Source organism: Acanthochromis polyacanthus, chromosome 6, assembly GCF_021347895.1.
Source record: "Acanthochromis polyacanthus isolate Apoly-LR-REF ecotype Palm Island chromosome 6, KAUST_Apoly_ChrSc, whole genome shotgun sequence".
NCBI classification, from domain to species: Eukaryota; Metazoa; Chordata; class Actinopteri; family Pomacentridae; genus Acanthochromis; species Acanthochromis polyacanthus.
In genome coordinates this window covers 19,424,948-19,443,425 of record NC_067118.1, presented here as the reverse complement: position 1 = coordinate 19,443,425, position 18,478 = coordinate 19,424,948, and the positions used below count along the sequence as shown (strand labels likewise).

Sequence of the window (18,478 nt, the reverse complement as noted above, 5' to 3'; positions counted from 1 at the left end):
GTCCAAAAAGGTCAACTCACACTCTTTCATCATGCCAATGTCAATGCAGCGTTTGAGACGACAGGCCTGGCAGTGACGCCGGTTATCCTTGGTGATGGTGCAGCTTCCGTTGAATGGGCAGGTGAATGAGGCTTTACGTTTCATACTGCGTCTAGAGGAGTATCAAGTCATCTAGTTATTTAGAATCCTTTATTCTCTGTGGTGGTTAAAAGACAAAAGACATCATGAGTAATGAGAGCAACTGCTATTGCTATAAAAGCTGCTTTCACCTGAAAATAAACTGTAAACTAGTGAAGTAAGCAATCCTGTCAAAATGAATTACCACAAGATAAAAAAAAAAACAAAAAAACAAGTGTCACGGCCACATCAATAAAAAAAATGTAAAGATAATGTCTTTGTTCTTCTTCCTTGTGCTAGTGGGGTAAACATTAATTTAATACTTTATACTGAATCCTATTTCCAGTTCCTGATGATTAAGGGAAAGCATATCTGCTCTATGAGAGAGAGATAAAGTGAGGAATGGAGAAAAGAGAAAAAATTACAGGATTCCAGACACTACTAAATAATGAATATTCTTCTGAAAGCACTGCATAGATGTTCATTTAGGCAGACAGAAAAAGACATACTGTGCCTTAACATCAACAACAGCGTATGTTGGCATTAGGCAGTTATACTCTTCTTTGAAAGCAAAGCAATATGTTAGGGCTTAGCATGGCCAGCCAGTATCCACAAACAATGACCTAGCACTTATCACATTTTATATGAATAATTTAGGAAGAATAAAAAATAATCGATGACTGCTTCCTAAATCTAAAAATTTACATTTTTGTTAAACCATATAGAGCTTCAAAAAGACTCTAGAATAAGTCCAAAAGACGATACCTCTTAGGGCTGTCTGACAACAAAATAAGCCTTACAAATATGCAGAAAAAGCTTGATATAAAACATGCCTACTATAGAGCACACAGAGCACGTCCTCCACATGGAAAACACGTAAGTTCAAAGACAACACGCACCTGAAGAAACCCTTGCAGCCCTCACATGTCATGGCATTGAAGTGGAAGCCAGTGGCCTTATCCCCACACACGCCACAAATCCGTGGGGCATTGCGGTCGAACTCATTTGGTCCAACCACTGACGTTGTCACCGTCATGGGCTCCATCACTGAGGACAAAAAGAAAAAGAAAGACAGACATTAAAGCCTGCTTGACACTACTGGCCTGTTCCTTGTTTCAGAGTCAACCGCATAAACCCAAACACATGCAAAAGAGATTAAAAAAAGTATACTGTGAATGTGCATCCAAGAATTTAACCAACCTCAAACAAAGCGTAAAAATCTGTTTGCTTCCTCTGCCTGTCGTGTGTGAGTCTTTGAGTGTGTGCTGGATGGGGAGGTGTGCATTTTCCTCTTCTTATACAAACAGGTGTTGGGTGATTAGCATATTTAGCAAAAGGCAATGACAACCACTGTCTGCAGCCTGCAGCTATTGGCTGAATGTGTCAGCAGACACAGGTGTACACACACACACACACACACACACACAAAAAAAATCTTAAAAACAACGAAATTATAGCATTGATGGGGAAAAAGAACTGAAGACTGATGTATTTAATACTGCCAGAGAAGTATTGTCTAGAGTGTTATTTTTTTCCCCAAACAAACACCATCTGGCCATCCCATGTGAGACAAACAGCAGTAGAAGAACACACATCAACTCTTAACTGTGAGCAAAGTAATCTATATCAATCTTTTTTGAAAGCACGCCTCTGTCTAAAATCTGACTAAAGAGAAAAGCCAAAAAGGAGAATGTAATAAAAAAATAATTTACAGAGAAAAATATTGATCAAGTTATGCTAGTTGCCTGAAGTCAACTAATGTAATGTAATGTAATGGCTTAACAGCTCACATTCTTCTTTTTTCAAAGGATGCTATTTCATCATTAATTAGACTGAATAAGGACAATGAAAACTGGAAAAAACTGGGGACATTAATGGTTGTAACAGAAAATAGGACATCTCGTACTAAATTCTGAGATGCAATCAATCTGCACTGTGTTTCACATTTTACTACATTTAGTATGCAATATATATATATATATATATATATATATATATATATATATATATATATATATATATATATATATATATGACAGTACAACCTCATTGACCTCACACACATATATATAATATATATATATATATATATACACATTTATTTATCCTTGTAAATATTTAGTTTCTTTCACTTCTTTCTAATACACAGCTTTGATAAAGTACAAGTAAAAATGGCAAGTTTTGCTACAGTTTCCTCAGATCTCTTACTGGCTTGGTAATAAGGATAAGGAGACTTGTTGTTTTGCAATATTCACACAAATGTGTCCGATCCATAGAGTCTGACATGTTCATTTTGGTCCCCAAGATATCAGCTGTTACTGACTAAATTTGGGGATTGGGGATTTTTCCAGGTCAAAATAAGAAAACAAAAATAGTGTTGGGTTGAAGAGCTAAACTTATGCATGTAAGACAACACCAGAGAACAGGAACAGTGAAAACTATGCAGTAGCACACTGAGTGGAACCGGCTTTCAGGACAAACCAATGGTAAAATGTGAATTCTTACTTTAATTTAAGAAGAAAGTTCAAGAGTAAACAAAGCGGTGAAAGTGAAATAAAAATTTGCATTAAATACTAGGAAGGGATTACAAATTTACTAAAACATGTAAATGCCCAATGCTAGTGGATAGTTCGTGGATATATGGAATTTTTAGGTTTAAACGGATTTGAGCCTATTGACAAATAACACTACAGGGAGAGAGAGGTCATGTGAGGGGAAGACAACCAAACGAGGACAAAGAGAGGAGGGGGGTGCATGCAATGAACTTAGAGCACAGCAGGAGTCACGAGGCTGCAGAATATAGCCTGTGGGGAGCTGGCGTACATAGAAGTAGGACTGGGATTATGTCAAACAAGGACAAAAAGATAGGAGGAGCTGGTGCTGAAGAGCGATGGAAGACAAGCGTAAGAAGAAGGGGGGGAGGGGGAGAGAACACAGGTGAGAAAACATGTGAAGGATGGACACAAACATAGTCGGACTCCATTAGGCCTCATTACATCAAGGCTAGTTTGAAATTCAATACGAGTTCTCAGGAAAATACTAACCCACATACACGTGAGGCAGGAGCTTCTAGCTGTGAAGCATCAGCCACATTACTCAGAATACACCATACTGGGAAAGCAGGCTAACACACACACACACACACTCTTCAGTGCTGGTGGGATGTTACTTTAATGCATGTGGACCATCTATGCCCGGCTTGTGCGTATCTGTGTATGCAAATCAGTGATTTCAGGTTACAGTGTGTGCTGGAGTGAGTGAGTGAGGAGTATGTTAATAGGGCAGATGCACGCACAAAAAAACAAGACGTACACCATTAGTCATCATGTCACAAACAGCTTTGTTTACTGATGCAGCAGCAGGTGAATAATGAAATAATTGGAAGGGGCGAAATGGAGAGGCAGAGCGCCAAACATCTCAACAGATTGGTAGAAACGCCCGTAAAAACAACCTGCAGTTTCATTAGTAGTGCTGATTACCCACAGTGTGATTCAGCTACAGGTTGGTAATGAACAACTTGAGCATTATTTGTCCTTTAATCACCTCTCTGGCACTCGTCTCTTTTTCCCCTCTGTTTTCTCTCCCTTGTTTCTCATTTTTGCTCCCTAATAATTTGCGTTTGTATTTATTTACAGACAGCACGATTAATTAACAGAAAAAAAGAGGGCAGTTTTGTAAGCTTCCAGGTTATTTATAGCTATCAATTTCTCTTTTCTCTTATTTTAACATTTGTTTCTCATACAGTACATACCATGCATACAGAAAGTTGTCAGATTCATCCCAAGTTTCAGACACTTTGATTCATGAACCTTAAAATAGATTTACATTTTTTGCTCTCAACTCTTCACATAATACTTCACAATGACAAAGAATGTTTGAGTGTTTTGTTGACATATTAAAGACAAAAGACCCTTCATATACTTGATTTGAAGATAGTTGACAGCAAAGAAACATAAAATATTGAAAACTAAACTTTCCATATACACTGTATCAAAATAGTGAAAATTCAGAGACATATAATGGTTGTGTAAATGTCAGAGAGAAAGAGACAGCACACTTCATGTTTATATAGATGCTTACCAAGTATGAGGTCATGTGACATTCATGCCAGCAAAACAAATTGAATTGGATTAGGAAAGGTAAGACAGGAAATGTTGTTGGACAAAACAGACCTCAGCTGTGGATAATGGATTCTTCAGGGATTTAATGTGTGTGTGTGTGTGTGTGTGTGTGTGTGTGTGTGTGTGTGTGTGTGTGTGTGTGTGTGTGTGTGTGTGTGTGTGTGTGTGTGTGTGTGTGTGTGTGTGTGTGTGTGTATACATGCTGGAGAACTGATTCATTAAACATGTTACACAGATACGGTCACATTATCTCTGCAGAGGTCAAGCTATACTGTAAACACAAATACTGATTCATATACAGATACAGAGCTGATTATTATTTTAATGTTACTCCCCCCCCCACGGTAGAATTTATCATGTACCCACTTCAGCATCTAGTTCTATTTTATAGTTGACTTGAATTTTTAATTATGACTATATCTTAGATGCTCTTTACAAATCCTCAAAGAAAAAAAAAACCTAAACTATTACACAACAGTGCTACTAGCAAACAGTACTTGTGTAAAGAATTATTTTAATATGTGACACAATAAACTGTAATCCTTTATGTGGTCATTATTTCTCTTATGCAACATTGTGCTGCTTGTCTTAGTCTCAACACTACATAATATTTGGTTCTTTTTTTGTCTGAATCAAACAAAACAACACATTTAATGAATAACCTTAGGCTCTGGGAAGATGATGCTGTTTATTTCTAACTGTTAATGTTGTATAACTCTATCGTTTAATAAAGAAATATTTGGCAGATTAAATGTGTCTTTAGTCCTGAAACGGCAGAAATGTAACTGTTTTTGCAGAATTTACTAACTTACTGAAGAGTATGTCCTTGGGCTCAGAGTTAGCTAACTACCTATCAAAAGATGGGGCTATTTACAATTTACAATGTACAAGCGGAAATGTGTTTTTGTTTACCATGTTCTCCAAATACAGCCTTGTGACACACATCACTCAATGTCCCAATAGTCCTTGCAAGTGCTGACGCAATAACAAAATTCAATGCTATGTCAATACTGCTGCAAAATACTGAACGCTGATCTTTGCAAGGTTTCAGTTTTCCAACTTTGACTAGAAGAGGAATACCATTTCAAAGTGTGCACATGTGCTGATATGTCAGGTAAACAGAAAAGATTTGCAATTAAAGCATCATATTTTACAGGACACGAGTCTCAGTACACCAGTGTTCTGTTGTCAATCACTGCACTGGTATTCACTGAAAGTATGAAACGCAGGCATTCAAAGTTAAAATTCTTCTGTCATGGCAAAAGAAGTCTTGCATTCCTCGCAGTTACCCATCCAAAATATCTTTCTTTCTTCCCTTCATGTTTCAAGATGGATTACAGCAGCCCAGCTCTGCTTGTTTAGCCTGATGCTGCTAGTATTTTTCTCTGTGATGCATTGAGCAGTGATATCTAGCCATATGAGAATCTAAAAGCTTGTGCCCTTGAGGCAAGCTGTTAAGACCCCATCACCATGTAGTGTGTGGAAGTAACACTCACTGAGAGAAATCTGACATTCCTTACCGAATCACTGAGGAATAGAGTTTGTTTTTTCTGTATGAAGTGTAACAAAATACACACACGTTTGTTTAAAAGTAGCAGCATTCATAGCTCTAAAACATAACAATCATCATGGAACAGGCTGTAATGGTGAATGTTGCAGTGTACCAAAGGTTATAGAAGAGGTGCTGGATTCTTTTGTGGATTATGCAATTTAAGCTATAGTTTTGATGAATTATTCTTGATTTAAATCCGGTACATTTAACCTTACTCTTGCGGTTACTCTTTAATTCTGGTCAGCAAGCAAAAAATAAGATGTACCTGCTGGAAAATAAATTTCTTTTACATGTTTCAGGTAATGCAATGCTCTCAATTCTCAGTTAGCATAAGACAAGAAAACAAACCAAATTCTTAACAAATCTTAAGATATTAAGACTAATATTCACAGATATAAAAATGCATAAAGATCCACGAGTATTAACACCAATAACTGCTGTATGAATAACCTGTAAACATGCCGTTGTGACTTGCAAACATTAGCAAAGCCCACCCAGAGCAGCTGACAGCAGTGTGGAAACTGTTGTACCTTTTCCAAAGCTGAAAGTAGCTCTCTTGTGACACTCTATCTGCTTTTCTTTTCTCTTTCACTCCAGCCCCTTCTGTGCCCCTTGGAGGCCAGTCAATCCACTGTGCTGTGTTTGTCTTCATGCTTTGCTCCCATCATAAATCTGATGTTACAGTTTGAAAAACCGATACAGGCCATGCTGCTAGAACAGCAGCAGCACACGGTTGGTGAGGAGGGAAGAGAAATATGCTACATGCTGAATAATAATGAAAATGAGTATGTACTGTATCCTAGGTTTGGGTGACAAGTTCAAACTTTTGAACAGTCGACTCTTGCCAATATAGGTCAAAGGTGTCTTACGCCATTTGAAAAAAAGAGTTTTCATTTTGTTGCATCAGTATATTCTAGACCATGATTTATTAATGGCAGCCTGCCACAATATTAGCACTGACTGCAACATATTGATTTTTAAAAACAATTTATTTGGTAAAAGCCAGTTTCTCTTTCATCCTCTGTTTCAGAAACACATTGTCACCAGGCCTGCACACTCTGAATTTAGGCATGTGCGAGAGGAAAGACTGTTTTTCTGCACGATAGAATCAATCTAGAATTCTAGGATAGTTAGTACCCTGAACACTCCCAGAAATATTTGGTCTGGGAAACAAAACAAAACAAAACATTTAATCACATATTTCTTCGCTCTCCTAACTCTATTGTATACCATAAAGTTTAAGTTGACCGAGACTGTCAGCCTCTGTGGACATGTGTACGAGCGCTCATCTGTGTTTGAGGTTTTCTGTTAAATGAAGCACGTGGTGAAATTGTCAATGTATTGAATAACCTGTACCAGCGCCATCAAACATCATCACCGTGACTGAGCATGTTGTCACTACAGTACTGAGACGGAGTCAGATAATTAATGATTTGGTGTCGTCTGTCTGTATGTGCGGTTTTCACAGAGAAATGTCTTCAGAAACCACAGTCGGACAAAAATGATTATTATGAGTTCTGTTAATAAGAAAAGTGTTGAAGTTATAGAGCAACAAATTGCACAGGAATGCTTGCTTATTGAGCTAAAAATACTAAATACTTGATCTCAATCACTACTCTAACACAAGACACACTGCAAAACGATCAATAAATCAGACGGGAGGCTAGTCTACAGAAAGATTGTGTCCCCAAAAAAAAAAAAAAAAAAAAAAATCACTATTTTCAGAGGTTTCTATTGTTGATTGTTAGTTACAGACTTTATTTCAGTACTGTGAAAACAATGTGGGAGTAAGAAACTAAAACTTCTCCTGCAGAACCACTGATGTATGCCATCCAAAATTAGAGAGTTATTTTAGTCAACTTGTGGCTGGTGCAGTAAATACTTTGCTAAAATTTAAATACTGCTTCTAGATAACATGCATGCATGTATGGAAAAATAGTCACATGGGAGGTTAAGCATAATTGAGATTTTGCTGGGGTCTCTCCCACCTTTGATATCACATGTTTAAAGAATGGCCACATGCCACTGAAAACTGAAAATATTAAAGGATTGTACGGTTGATATGTCTCTGGTGAAGTCCTCTCTTTCTCTCTGCTCTCTCAAGTGGGCTGCTCTTCATGGGAATTGAAAGCTGAACAGTGCTACAGAAGATTTTCCAGCAGCATTTTCTTCAGGTTGACAAAAGGTTGTGAGATTTGAAATGGGTCTTCAAAGCTCAGCAGTAACCCAGTATTGCCTAGCTTTGTGTAAGAGTCAGTATAGGAGGGTACCATAGGGAATGGACTTTACTGGAAATAGAGGGACTCACTCTATAGGCAGCACAACAGGAAGCATGGCCTACTTTTACCACCAGCTGCCTCATAGTGGGCCTCAATAACAGCTAACCGACATGAGCGCCAGTCCACTACAGCACAACAAAGCAGCAGCCAGATCAGAGCTTAACATGCATATGCATTCAAAATCCCACCACCCAAAAAACAAACAGACGGTCCTAGTGTTTCCTCTTGATGATAATGAACAGAAAAAACTGGTTCATAGGCTACGACTTGTTTTGTTTACTGAGCTGAACAGTCAAAAACTACGAGGAAAATTTTGTTTGCCAGAGTGGGTGATATAGTGGGGTTTCTGTCTAAAAGCAACAGTCCCCAGGTATGTGATTTCTGTTTTGCCCCATAAATTCTGGACATCAAAGGTAAGTTAAGAAATCCCAGAGGAGTAGCAGCACATGAACGCCAACAACCGAGGTCTGGGTCCAAACCTCAACGTGGAACACAAAGATCAAAGCTGGAGAGTTTTTCTCTTTAGCTGGAAGCCAACAGTGTGGAATAGAGAAATGAAAATGGCATATCTGTGGACCTACAGCTATGCCACTTTTCCCAAGCCATCAGAAATGTCTGTCCAATCTCAGGTAGGCAGATAATACTGCAGTTTGGACTTAGCTTAGGATTGTCACAAAAATTACAAAATCACCAGATCAAATACCTAAGGTGACTGCATAACTGTTAGAATCAGCTGGACGACAACAACCAACTGCTTTTCAATGAGTATCTATTGACATTAATGTTATTGATTTAGTTGTGAAGCCAAACACCGCATCCCTGTTTTAGGCACATTTTGGTTTTCAGGCAAATGAAAAAGATGAGCCCAATGACTTGGAGGAGACTTGGCAAATTTACAGCTAGAAACAAGCAGTCAAATGCAGCAAGACAACTTAAAAAAAAAAAAAAAAAAAAATCTGTCAAATAATCATCTCAATTTGCATGATTATGAAAGGCTTTCTATGTGCTGAAGCATCACTGTAAAAAACATTGTGAAAACTGTCTTAGGATGGCGACATCATATGGCAAACAATACCGTAAGTGAGCTGAGACACAACGTAAAAATCTGAGGACTGAACCGGCAGAAACATACGGAAACAAATAAATTGACATTTAAGTAAGTACAAAGAGACTGTCATGCCCTCCACTTCCAGCTCTGCTTAGTTTCCCTCTTCCCTTCCTTTCCCCTAATGTCAGTGAGTGAGGTCAGCGACACTTGACCATTGAACAACAACCTGTTAGTCAACTCAGGCCTTTGCTGAGCCAATATTCACTTTCAGTTTACCCTATACTAACCCGTGATCTCCTTCACCTCAGTTCTGCGACCCTCCTTGCCTGATCCGTCTGTTTCGTGCTGAAACCTCAGCCCTGTCTGACCAGACCCAACCTGGTCCGTTCTGGATTTACCTCCTGGAAATCTCCATTCCTAACACGCCACATGCCTCCTCCATCCACATTCCCTCACCCTCTCTCCTTCTACATGGTTAGCTGCACTCTCTCTGGGGTTCGCTGCAGCATATTGAGCTTGTGTATACTGTCGAGCGTTCGCTAATAGTTCTGCCGTGCTGGCGTACACTATTTGTTTATTGTGTTGCCGTGTGTGTGTGTGTGTGTGTGTGCGTTGCTAGCTCTGTCCTGCCTTAAGTTTTCTTAGCTTGATCTTACCATGTAATGGTTAGTCACTGCTGTAAAAAACATCATCTGCTTCATAAGATTAGGTCTGTCAGGTGGCTAGTTTGCCTGTTTGCATTTTGTCCTGCCCCTTCTACCGTATTATTTCCATTTAGCGTAGTGTACGCTCCGTCCTGCAGTTGGCCAGTACTTGTCCACACTGGTGTCTTGCAGACTTGTGAAACTTCATCAGCTGGAGCCCAAGTATTGTTGCAATTCAAAGTACACATCTAGCAAGTACGGATGAAACGTACAAATGTGTTCTCGCTCCGCCCATATTATTGAGGATGCATATACTATATATTAAAACATAAAGAGGCAGGACTGTGTTAAATCATATTCCCTTTTGTTGTTTTTCACAGTAAATATAATTGGAGTAGATGAGCTCAGGTGTGATGTCTTCAAGCAAGTCCACACTTAACGTATTGATATTGAAAAACGGCCGTTATCTCTCTCAGGACTAGCTACTCCTGTGCACTTCCTGTTATGTCAGTTTCCTGTTTTCCTTTGTAGTATCTGTTGTAAATATTACTCTTGTGAATAAATGTGTTGTATTTGATATGTCCTGTCTGCTGTGTCTCTGTCATCATGCGCTTGAGTGCTTGCCTCGATCTGTGGCACAGATGCATAACTACATTAATGAAGCTGAACCTACTGGCAAAATGAGGCATGTATATCAGCATCAATAGGCTACACTGGGCTTTAGTACACCATCATACAATACAGCAGAGACACAACACATCAGACTTGATGATTGAGCCAACCAGTGCCTGAGGCCAGCAAAAGGAAGACGGGTTTCTGAGCATGCGTGTGCGTGTGTGTGTGTGTGCGCACGTGCCAAGTCTGTTTATAAGATAGTGTCCTACTTGGCAGCAGAAGTATGCTATGCAGAGCAACCGATGTGACTGGTCGGTTTGTGACACACCCCCTGAATATGCGCCAATACACATAAAGACTCGCAAGTAAGTGGCCCTCAAACCAACTACTTTTGATAAGTCACAATAATCACGGCATCACAACAAACATGTCAGTGTAGCACCTCTAAATAGACTTTAGTGAGATCTTTCTTTGCAATCTAAAAGTAATTAAAACTAAAGAAATGTTATTTATGTAAAATCACTGTATACAGTATAAAACAGAACTGAGTACACTTCTGTACAATATCTGAAACACTAATCTTAAAAACTACCAGTTTAGATTTACTATATGGAAAATGTAGTTAATAACAATCATTAATAACATTATAACCTGTCACTTTTTCCAGTACTTTGCATGGATACCTTAATTTTGATGTCAGACTCAATCCTCTTTAGCATGGACGATCTAAAATTTCTGGAGAGGCGTTTTGTTACATACTTGGTCTGGTCTGTGCTCCACAGTTAAGACCATACATTCACTCAGGTAGTCCTTACAAGGTCCATGCCCAACATACTGGACCCCATCGGCTCAGTTTGAATTTAGCTTTGTCTCTTACTGTAATGTTTCACGTATACACGACAGGAGCACAAATGCTGTCAGCAGTGAGTCCTCAGGTTGAACTCTGATCAGCCCATAACTTTAATGCATGACATTCCACTGCTTCCTTTTTTCCATATTTCATCTCTCTTCACTGTCACTATATAATAAAAAAAAAAAAATATCCAGAATGTAAAAACATGGTGTAACACAAACACTTTCTTCAATTCATTCTCTATTTGTAAGCTTTTTTAACTTGGTATGAAGGTATTTTTGGGGAAGTGCTCACTCAAAGGGAATCAAAAGGGAACGTTGAATGCTGTGTCCTGTGTTTACAATATGTAAGGTCTTCACATTACTATGTGAAGTGTGCTAGGAGACTAAATATATTTTGAAATGGTACTATAAAAATAAAATTTTAATGAAATGAACAGAACTTGAATGGCCAATAATAATGGCTGCAACAAAACATTGCTGTAAGAGAAGAAATCAGCATGTTTTACAGGAATGTCACTGCTGGGTACAGTAACATACTGTACTTTTAACACACATAATTGTCAACAGTAAGGAAGCAATCATCTCAAAGTTATTAACATTCCAGACATACTCATATGCAAATGTAGTGTAATGTGCTTCATTGCACTAGCTCTACTTTACTCTGTGCTCTGATTGTTGATTTTATTTATACAGCTCACTTAAAACCCGGACAGGTTTTTATCTCCTTCACACGCGCCCACTCACCAGCAGGAAAAGTGCTGAAGATGCCGTGGTTTGATTTGGTGTGATTTGCCAGCATGCAAAGTCAGTGAGAGGCTGTTTTTACACAGGCACTGTCTAACAGAGGCTGAAGGAAGCTGAGCTGGAATAAAAACAGGCGAAACTTGGCTCACTCCTAGCTGTCTCTCAGGTGGAGGTACACAAACATAGTAGTAAATGCACATACACATATCTGTGGTGCAAACACACTCGCTCTATAACTTTCTATAACATGGAAAAAGCGTGGGACAACCTACTTGTGTAGGTGAATAATATGTTAATCAAATTAAAAACCCACAATCACACACATGCCCTGTGGGTGTACACTGAACACTGGCAGGACGTGGGAACGTGAAAATGACTACTCTGTCAAAATATAATTCCCTCACTTATCAGATTAAGCATCAAAAACAAAAACACACACACAAACGCACAAAAGCTGTATTCATGGCATCTCTCAAGTGCTCCCATTAGACACTTAAGGCAAAAAAAAAACAACAAAAAACAAAGATGATTTGTGCTCCCTACCCCTTTACATCATCAATTCTCTCCTTTCTATTTTTTGCCACCAGGTCAGAATAAATATTAGCAACTTCTGAATGCATACAGCCACAGATAAAGTATGTTGCATATATGTACGTGTGTGTGTGTGTGTGTGTGTGTGTGTGTGTGTGTGTGTGTGTGTCTTCAGTCGCATACAAACATTAAAGAAGACCTTAACTCCTTCATCTCATACTTCTTGTTTGAAATGCTACACTTAAAATCAATGACTTCAAGAAACTAGCATAGACTGAAGTGGAAAAATCCCCATTTGATTCCTCTAATTCAAAAGCGACAGCATGTGCTGAAAATAAAATGCTGTGTCTGATTAGATTAAAATTCCATCTATTTAAGACGATATTCAAATCTGTTTTGACCCAGGTCTGGCCTCCTCCTGTGTTCCCTCTCCTCCCGCCAATCCACAACAGCAGCTTTGAACTTTAGACCTTGTTTTCTAGGCAGAGGATGAAAACGCACAGGCTGTCAGGCTGCTGGCAGACTGACAGGGAGACAGAGAGGGAGGAGCGAGAGGAAGAGAGGGAGAGACAGAGAGGAGCTTGTAAAGAAAGGAATGAAGTAATGAAAAAAATTAAGGTGAGAACTATGTAATGAAAGGAGAAAGTGAAAGAGAGGGAGTGTGACAGGGACTGAAAGGAAAAAAGGAGGAAAGAAAACAAAACAGAAAGAAAAGAGTCGGGTGAAAGAACCAAGAAATGTGGAAAGGAAAATAGTGAGGACACACAGTTCTAGAAATTGAGTTAAAACAAAATAAGAAGGCTAGCCAGTGCGGATAAAGGGAGAGAAACGATGAAGATGAACTCTTTCCATTACACACTGCATGAGCTTGCTTGTAGTGGCACCCTGAGGCCAAAATTTTACAAATATTTTCCACACAACTTATAGCTTTTCAAATGTGTTAGTCAGGAAATTGTCTTCATAGCTTGCAGCTATTTCTTACTAATGGATGTGTGTGGCAGCAAGTCTTGCTGGGCTAGAGGGTCTGTCCAGCGCCTTTCCTGGCTGCTTTCCTGACACAGCTTAGTGAGGATCCTGGCTGTACACAATTAAGTGTTATGGACAGAAATCCAACCGCACAATATAAACACGCATAATACTGTGCCTCTTTTCATTACATGTAGTTTATATTTTTAATATGGTTACATTGTCCTTAATTGTGCATAGTGTAAAAATTTTAAAGCAAATCAATAGTTTGACTTGACTTTGCCTTAATTAATGCGACCGAGTGACAAATCTCTCACTCTGCATGCACACACCAATGAGCTGAGGCCCAATCAGGAGCGATCAATACATTCTTATCCGTTGCTGACCTAGAATATGTGAATAAAGGGCAAAAGGACACCAGCTGATTAACCTGTGGTGTCATGCAGAGGCAAATTGGGAACACAGCTGCATCGTGGATAACGGAGCCACACACAAACAAGCTGATAGTGATGTAAGCCACAAATCACACATGAAGTTAAGATATTTCTGCTTTCACTGTTTCACCTAAATGACCAGTTCATCATTGTTTCCATGAATGGTGGTCCCTGATTTTAACAACATTGCATCTTTTAATTATGCTAAAAGACTGTCATCAGAGGTACTTCAGTATCTATCACCAGATAAGGTAACACAGGTGACAGTCAGTTTGGTAACTCCTTTAGCTCGGTATGCCCTGTAGGCCAAACAGTAAAGGTCAGATGTCTGTTTACGTTGCAATACTTGCTCTCCCAAAAAAACAAAAATTCTAGAGCATAAGCTCCACCCACAATGTTTCGGCACAAGTTGTCCATCACTAATCGCATGCTAGCAGAATTAGCTTTGAAAGCTGGGCAGACACTGTACCAATTTTGGTCCTTTCTGTAGCCCAAAAATGTTGATGCTGAAACAGTATTTCATGCTGGCCTATTCTACCCTCCCTTTGAAATGGGCCAAGTAAAACAAAACATTGATAGAGGCTGTAATTCAGGCCAGATCATTAATGGCATAAATTTCAATCTGGTTGACAGCAGACAGAGGTGGTAGCGAGTTTTGGCCAGACAGAGAAAGAGGAATTTTTTTATGTTCAAATGATAAAATATGTTCTGGAATATCAGAAATAACACAAATTGCATATACATAAAACAATGTACATTCAAACTACTATTTTTCTGTTTCTAGACAAACATCAATAATTTCCTAGCAAACAAAGTAGTCTCGCTAATATTTACACACTAAATACTGCTAAATGCAGTTTTTTTTTTCGATGATTCTGCACTACCCTCCCAGGCCTCCATTTCCATGTTTCTGGTCCCAAATGGTGAACATCAAAAGGAAAAGGCAAAGCTTGTGGCAGCCTCATTCAAGCAAGAGAAGAAGCTGTCTGAGCATTAATTAAGTTGTACAGAGAGTTTCTGTGTGGTCTCTGTGTGGGTGGGTGTGTGTCAGCAAAAGCCTCTGAATGTGTGTGAATTTGTTTTTTTCATTGTAACTGTATTACTTAAATTACACCCACTGCAAACTAAATGGGAACAACACCAAAGCTTGTTTTCCAAAATGGCATAGACATCATTTCAGCACCTTTAAAGGGTCAACACAGCAAACTGCAAAGAAAATGCTTCACACTGCCATAGCTTCAGCAGGTTATAACAGGAGCGAGCACTATGTCACAGCCACATAACGCATGACACAAAAACATCCTACAACAACAGCTCTATGGTCAGCTGTAGCTCAGAGTTGATTTTCCTCATTCACAGTATCACTGTGTTTCACTTGGCAGACGCTGCAGATTTGCTCAACTTTCCGACTCACTGTTAGGAACGGCTTTTGTATTTGGTTACGTAAAGTCAAATCAGTTTGGGTTCCTTTAAAATTATTCTGTATTTTAAAGATGCTTGAATTGCTTTCAAGGGTTTGCTTGAATTAAATGGCACCTCTTAAGGGGGTATTTCTTTGCTTTTCTTAACTTGATTTAGTGTTCACATTTTCATTAATGTTTACAAAATTTGAGACTCGTCTGTTCGGAAATTAGTCGAAATTCCCATCCCTAGTTTACAGCATGAAATAGTCTAAACCAGTAATTATTTGGGAGGTCAGTCTTGAGGCACTAGTAGTACAGGCATGATTGACACTGTCAACCTGTATTAAAACAAAAATCAAAGTGTTTTCTGTATTTTTTTTTGTCTACCAGTGTCCCTTTTTCTTTTGTTTTGAATGTCTCATTGACTTCTTGTCTGGTTTGCTGATAGCTAATTCAGTTTGTCTCTTCAAGATGCATGCTGATTAAATTGCAAAACAGACCAAGTAATAATAACAGAGCATGCCTCATAAACTTGTTCTCTCTGAGTCAGACATTACTCATGCACCATAAGTTTATGGCTCTATGAATAAAAAGCAAACAATGATAAATTCAGAAAAAAGAAAAAATCATTATCTTTATATATCCTGTCTACATATTTGGACTGTTCTGTAAAAACAACACTTAAACTGAGTGAGATAAAATCTTTTTGCTGTATTTTAATGGAAACCCTGAGGAATAAACAGGCATGCTATGAAAAAGAAACAAAGAAAGAATACCTAATATGAAGCAAAAAATGTAACACATAACCTAATCAAGCAGCACTGATAACATCTACCACTGACCTTTTACTGCCATGACAGAGCTTCCTCCATTTTCCTCCTCACAAACAAAGACAGTAGCTTGCAGGAAACAATAAGGCAATGACGTAGCAAGAAATAAAAGACAAAAGGGGAGTCAGGGGAAATAAAGGAGGAATTTGAATGATGTTCTAAAACAAGAAAAAGCACAAAACAAGAGGTAGGCAGGAAAAAAGGGACAGAGAAAGATAATCAGGAAAGGAGTGTGTGAAAGGGGGAAGAAATGAGGAATTAAAAGAAAATGACAGCAAAAGAAAGACGGATTCATTGAACTCCACAGGAATCTGACAAGAAATAACCTCTAGCTACACATTCCTACACTTTGAAAATATCACAGCACTGTATGAAGTCATTAAATCAAGGGAGTGTGATAAAGGGTTATAAAGTTTCAATGAGGCTGTTGGCAGCTCTGTTTTATAACCCATAATTTGGTTAATTTTTCAAGAACGTAAAATTAGAAAAATGTGTTAGCCATCAAAACAATGGCTCGATTCAAATGCTTGGATGCAGAGGGAGGCCTTTGAAGTAGCCTTTATTACAGCAATTTTACATTTTTGAGATAAATAAGCAGGCAGGCTGTACCACACCCTTTTATGAAAGGCCAGAAGTAAATGCCAACTTAGAGTGAGACGGGTAATAAAACACTACATTCATCTTTTGTTTTGCTCTATACTCGAGATAAACATCATGTATGCTAGGGATGTGCGGACTAGTCGTTTAATCGGTTAATTGTCGACTCATTTATTAAACGGTTAGTATTTTACTGGTCGGTTAAACGCTAGTGTGCCCCCACCCCACCCCCAGGTCCCGACCGTGCGCCACCATGCAGCTCTACGCTCGGCCGTGCGCCGCACACTCGTCCCGTCTGGGCTACCTGGTTGATCCTGCCAGTAGCATATGCTTGTCTCTTTTTTCAACCCCCGCTATCCCCCTCATCATTAGCGGTGTTTTGACCACTCCAGCTACACCCACCACGTCCCTTCCTGCCACCCCGAAGCAAAGCATCGGCTCCACTATGTGCTGCTTGGACTGTCATGGCGCACCGACCCGCTGCCGTTATGCACAGACGCAGCGGCACTTTCTGTCTCAGTGGACGACTGAACATCTTCATCAGAGGGTGAATATTCCGCTTCAGAATATGAGTAAGCCATTACTTGACAAAGTACTTTGTCAGCGTTGACCAGACCTCTCGGTACGGTGAGTTTTCTCACTCTAAAATGTACCGTCTTGCGCTCTGACACGCTCCGACGGCGAGTCTCATCTCCTCGGTTTTCAAACTCTGTAAACTCCAAAACTTTGAATGAAAACACGCCCACAACTGATGCTCAGATTGAAGTTCCAGATGTCCGCCATCTCCTGGTGTACAGTACATGAGGCACACGAGGCAGTATATTTGAAGCTATGGCTTGTTATGTTCAGCAATGTTACTTGTGGCAATGTTGCGACTTTGGCGCTTAAAGGGTTAAATTGCAAGTTCAATACTAATTTCCGAACCGACTAGTCGTTAATTTTATTGGCGACTAGTCGGTTCGGAAATTAGTCGAAATTCCCATCCCTAATGTATGCAAACTGCCTAATACATAACTTTACATGACATTAAAATTCAGAAGTGTATTTTGAGAGATCTTGCAACATGCTGGGTTATCAAATTTATACAAGTCTCTGGGTAAACGAAGGCACTTTAACATGGAAGAATTGTAAGGATTTCTTATTAATAAACAACTCCGAAGTAATCCGTAACAACAAAAGCGCTCAGACAATGCAGAGCTCCACCAAGGCTGCTCAGTCATTGTATGATTTCCAACATATAAGTCCCGATAACTCCGCAGCAGTGTACTGTAGTAGGATCGCAATCATGTGATCTTCAGCGTTCACTTGTTGTCATAGTTACAGTGACATCGTGTCGCAATCTTGCAACGATACAGAAATCTTTAACAAATCCGTGAATCCAGACTCTAAGCTGCATCACTGCCACGATCTAATCAGGTGGTTCTTGTGTTATTTCTGACCTTCACTGAAAATTTCATCCAAATCCATTATTCCGTTTTTGAGTAATGTTGTGCACAGACAGACCGACAGACAAACGTCCACGAATCGTCAAAATACTCCACCACCTTCCTTGGTGGAGTAATAGTGATTGTTTTGGACCTTGGAGATCAGAACAACCTGTAAACACAGCATTCACAAATTATCACCCGATGAAGTTGACATGGTGGACATGATATTAAATGTTCTTTCTACAGCATTGTACAGTAAGTGCAATATTCATTTCTGTGTCAGTTTTGTTTGACTCATACGACACCTGAGGGAAT

The 18,478-nt window shown here is 39.2% G+C and overlaps 1 protein-coding gene across 2 annotated transcripts in view; it reads right to left on the bottom strand.

Annotated features, from left to right (window-relative positions):
- Positions 1 to 18,478, bottom strand: part of LOC110961542 (vitamin D3 receptor A) — a 130,300-nt gene that overhangs the window by 38,019 nt on the left and 73,803 nt on the right. For both annotated transcript variants that reach the window (XM_051949658.1, XM_022209203.2), the window contains exons 2-3: positions 1,017 to 1,164; positions 21 to 151 (exon numbers count right to left, since the gene is read on the bottom strand). In XM_051949658.1, the coding sequence (XP_051805618.1) occupies positions 21 to 151; positions 1,017 to 1,162 (277 nt within the window). In that variant the 5' untranslated portion in view covers positions 1,163 to 1,164. The remainder of the gene's footprint in view (positions 1 to 20; positions 152 to 1,016; positions 1,165 to 18,478) is intronic.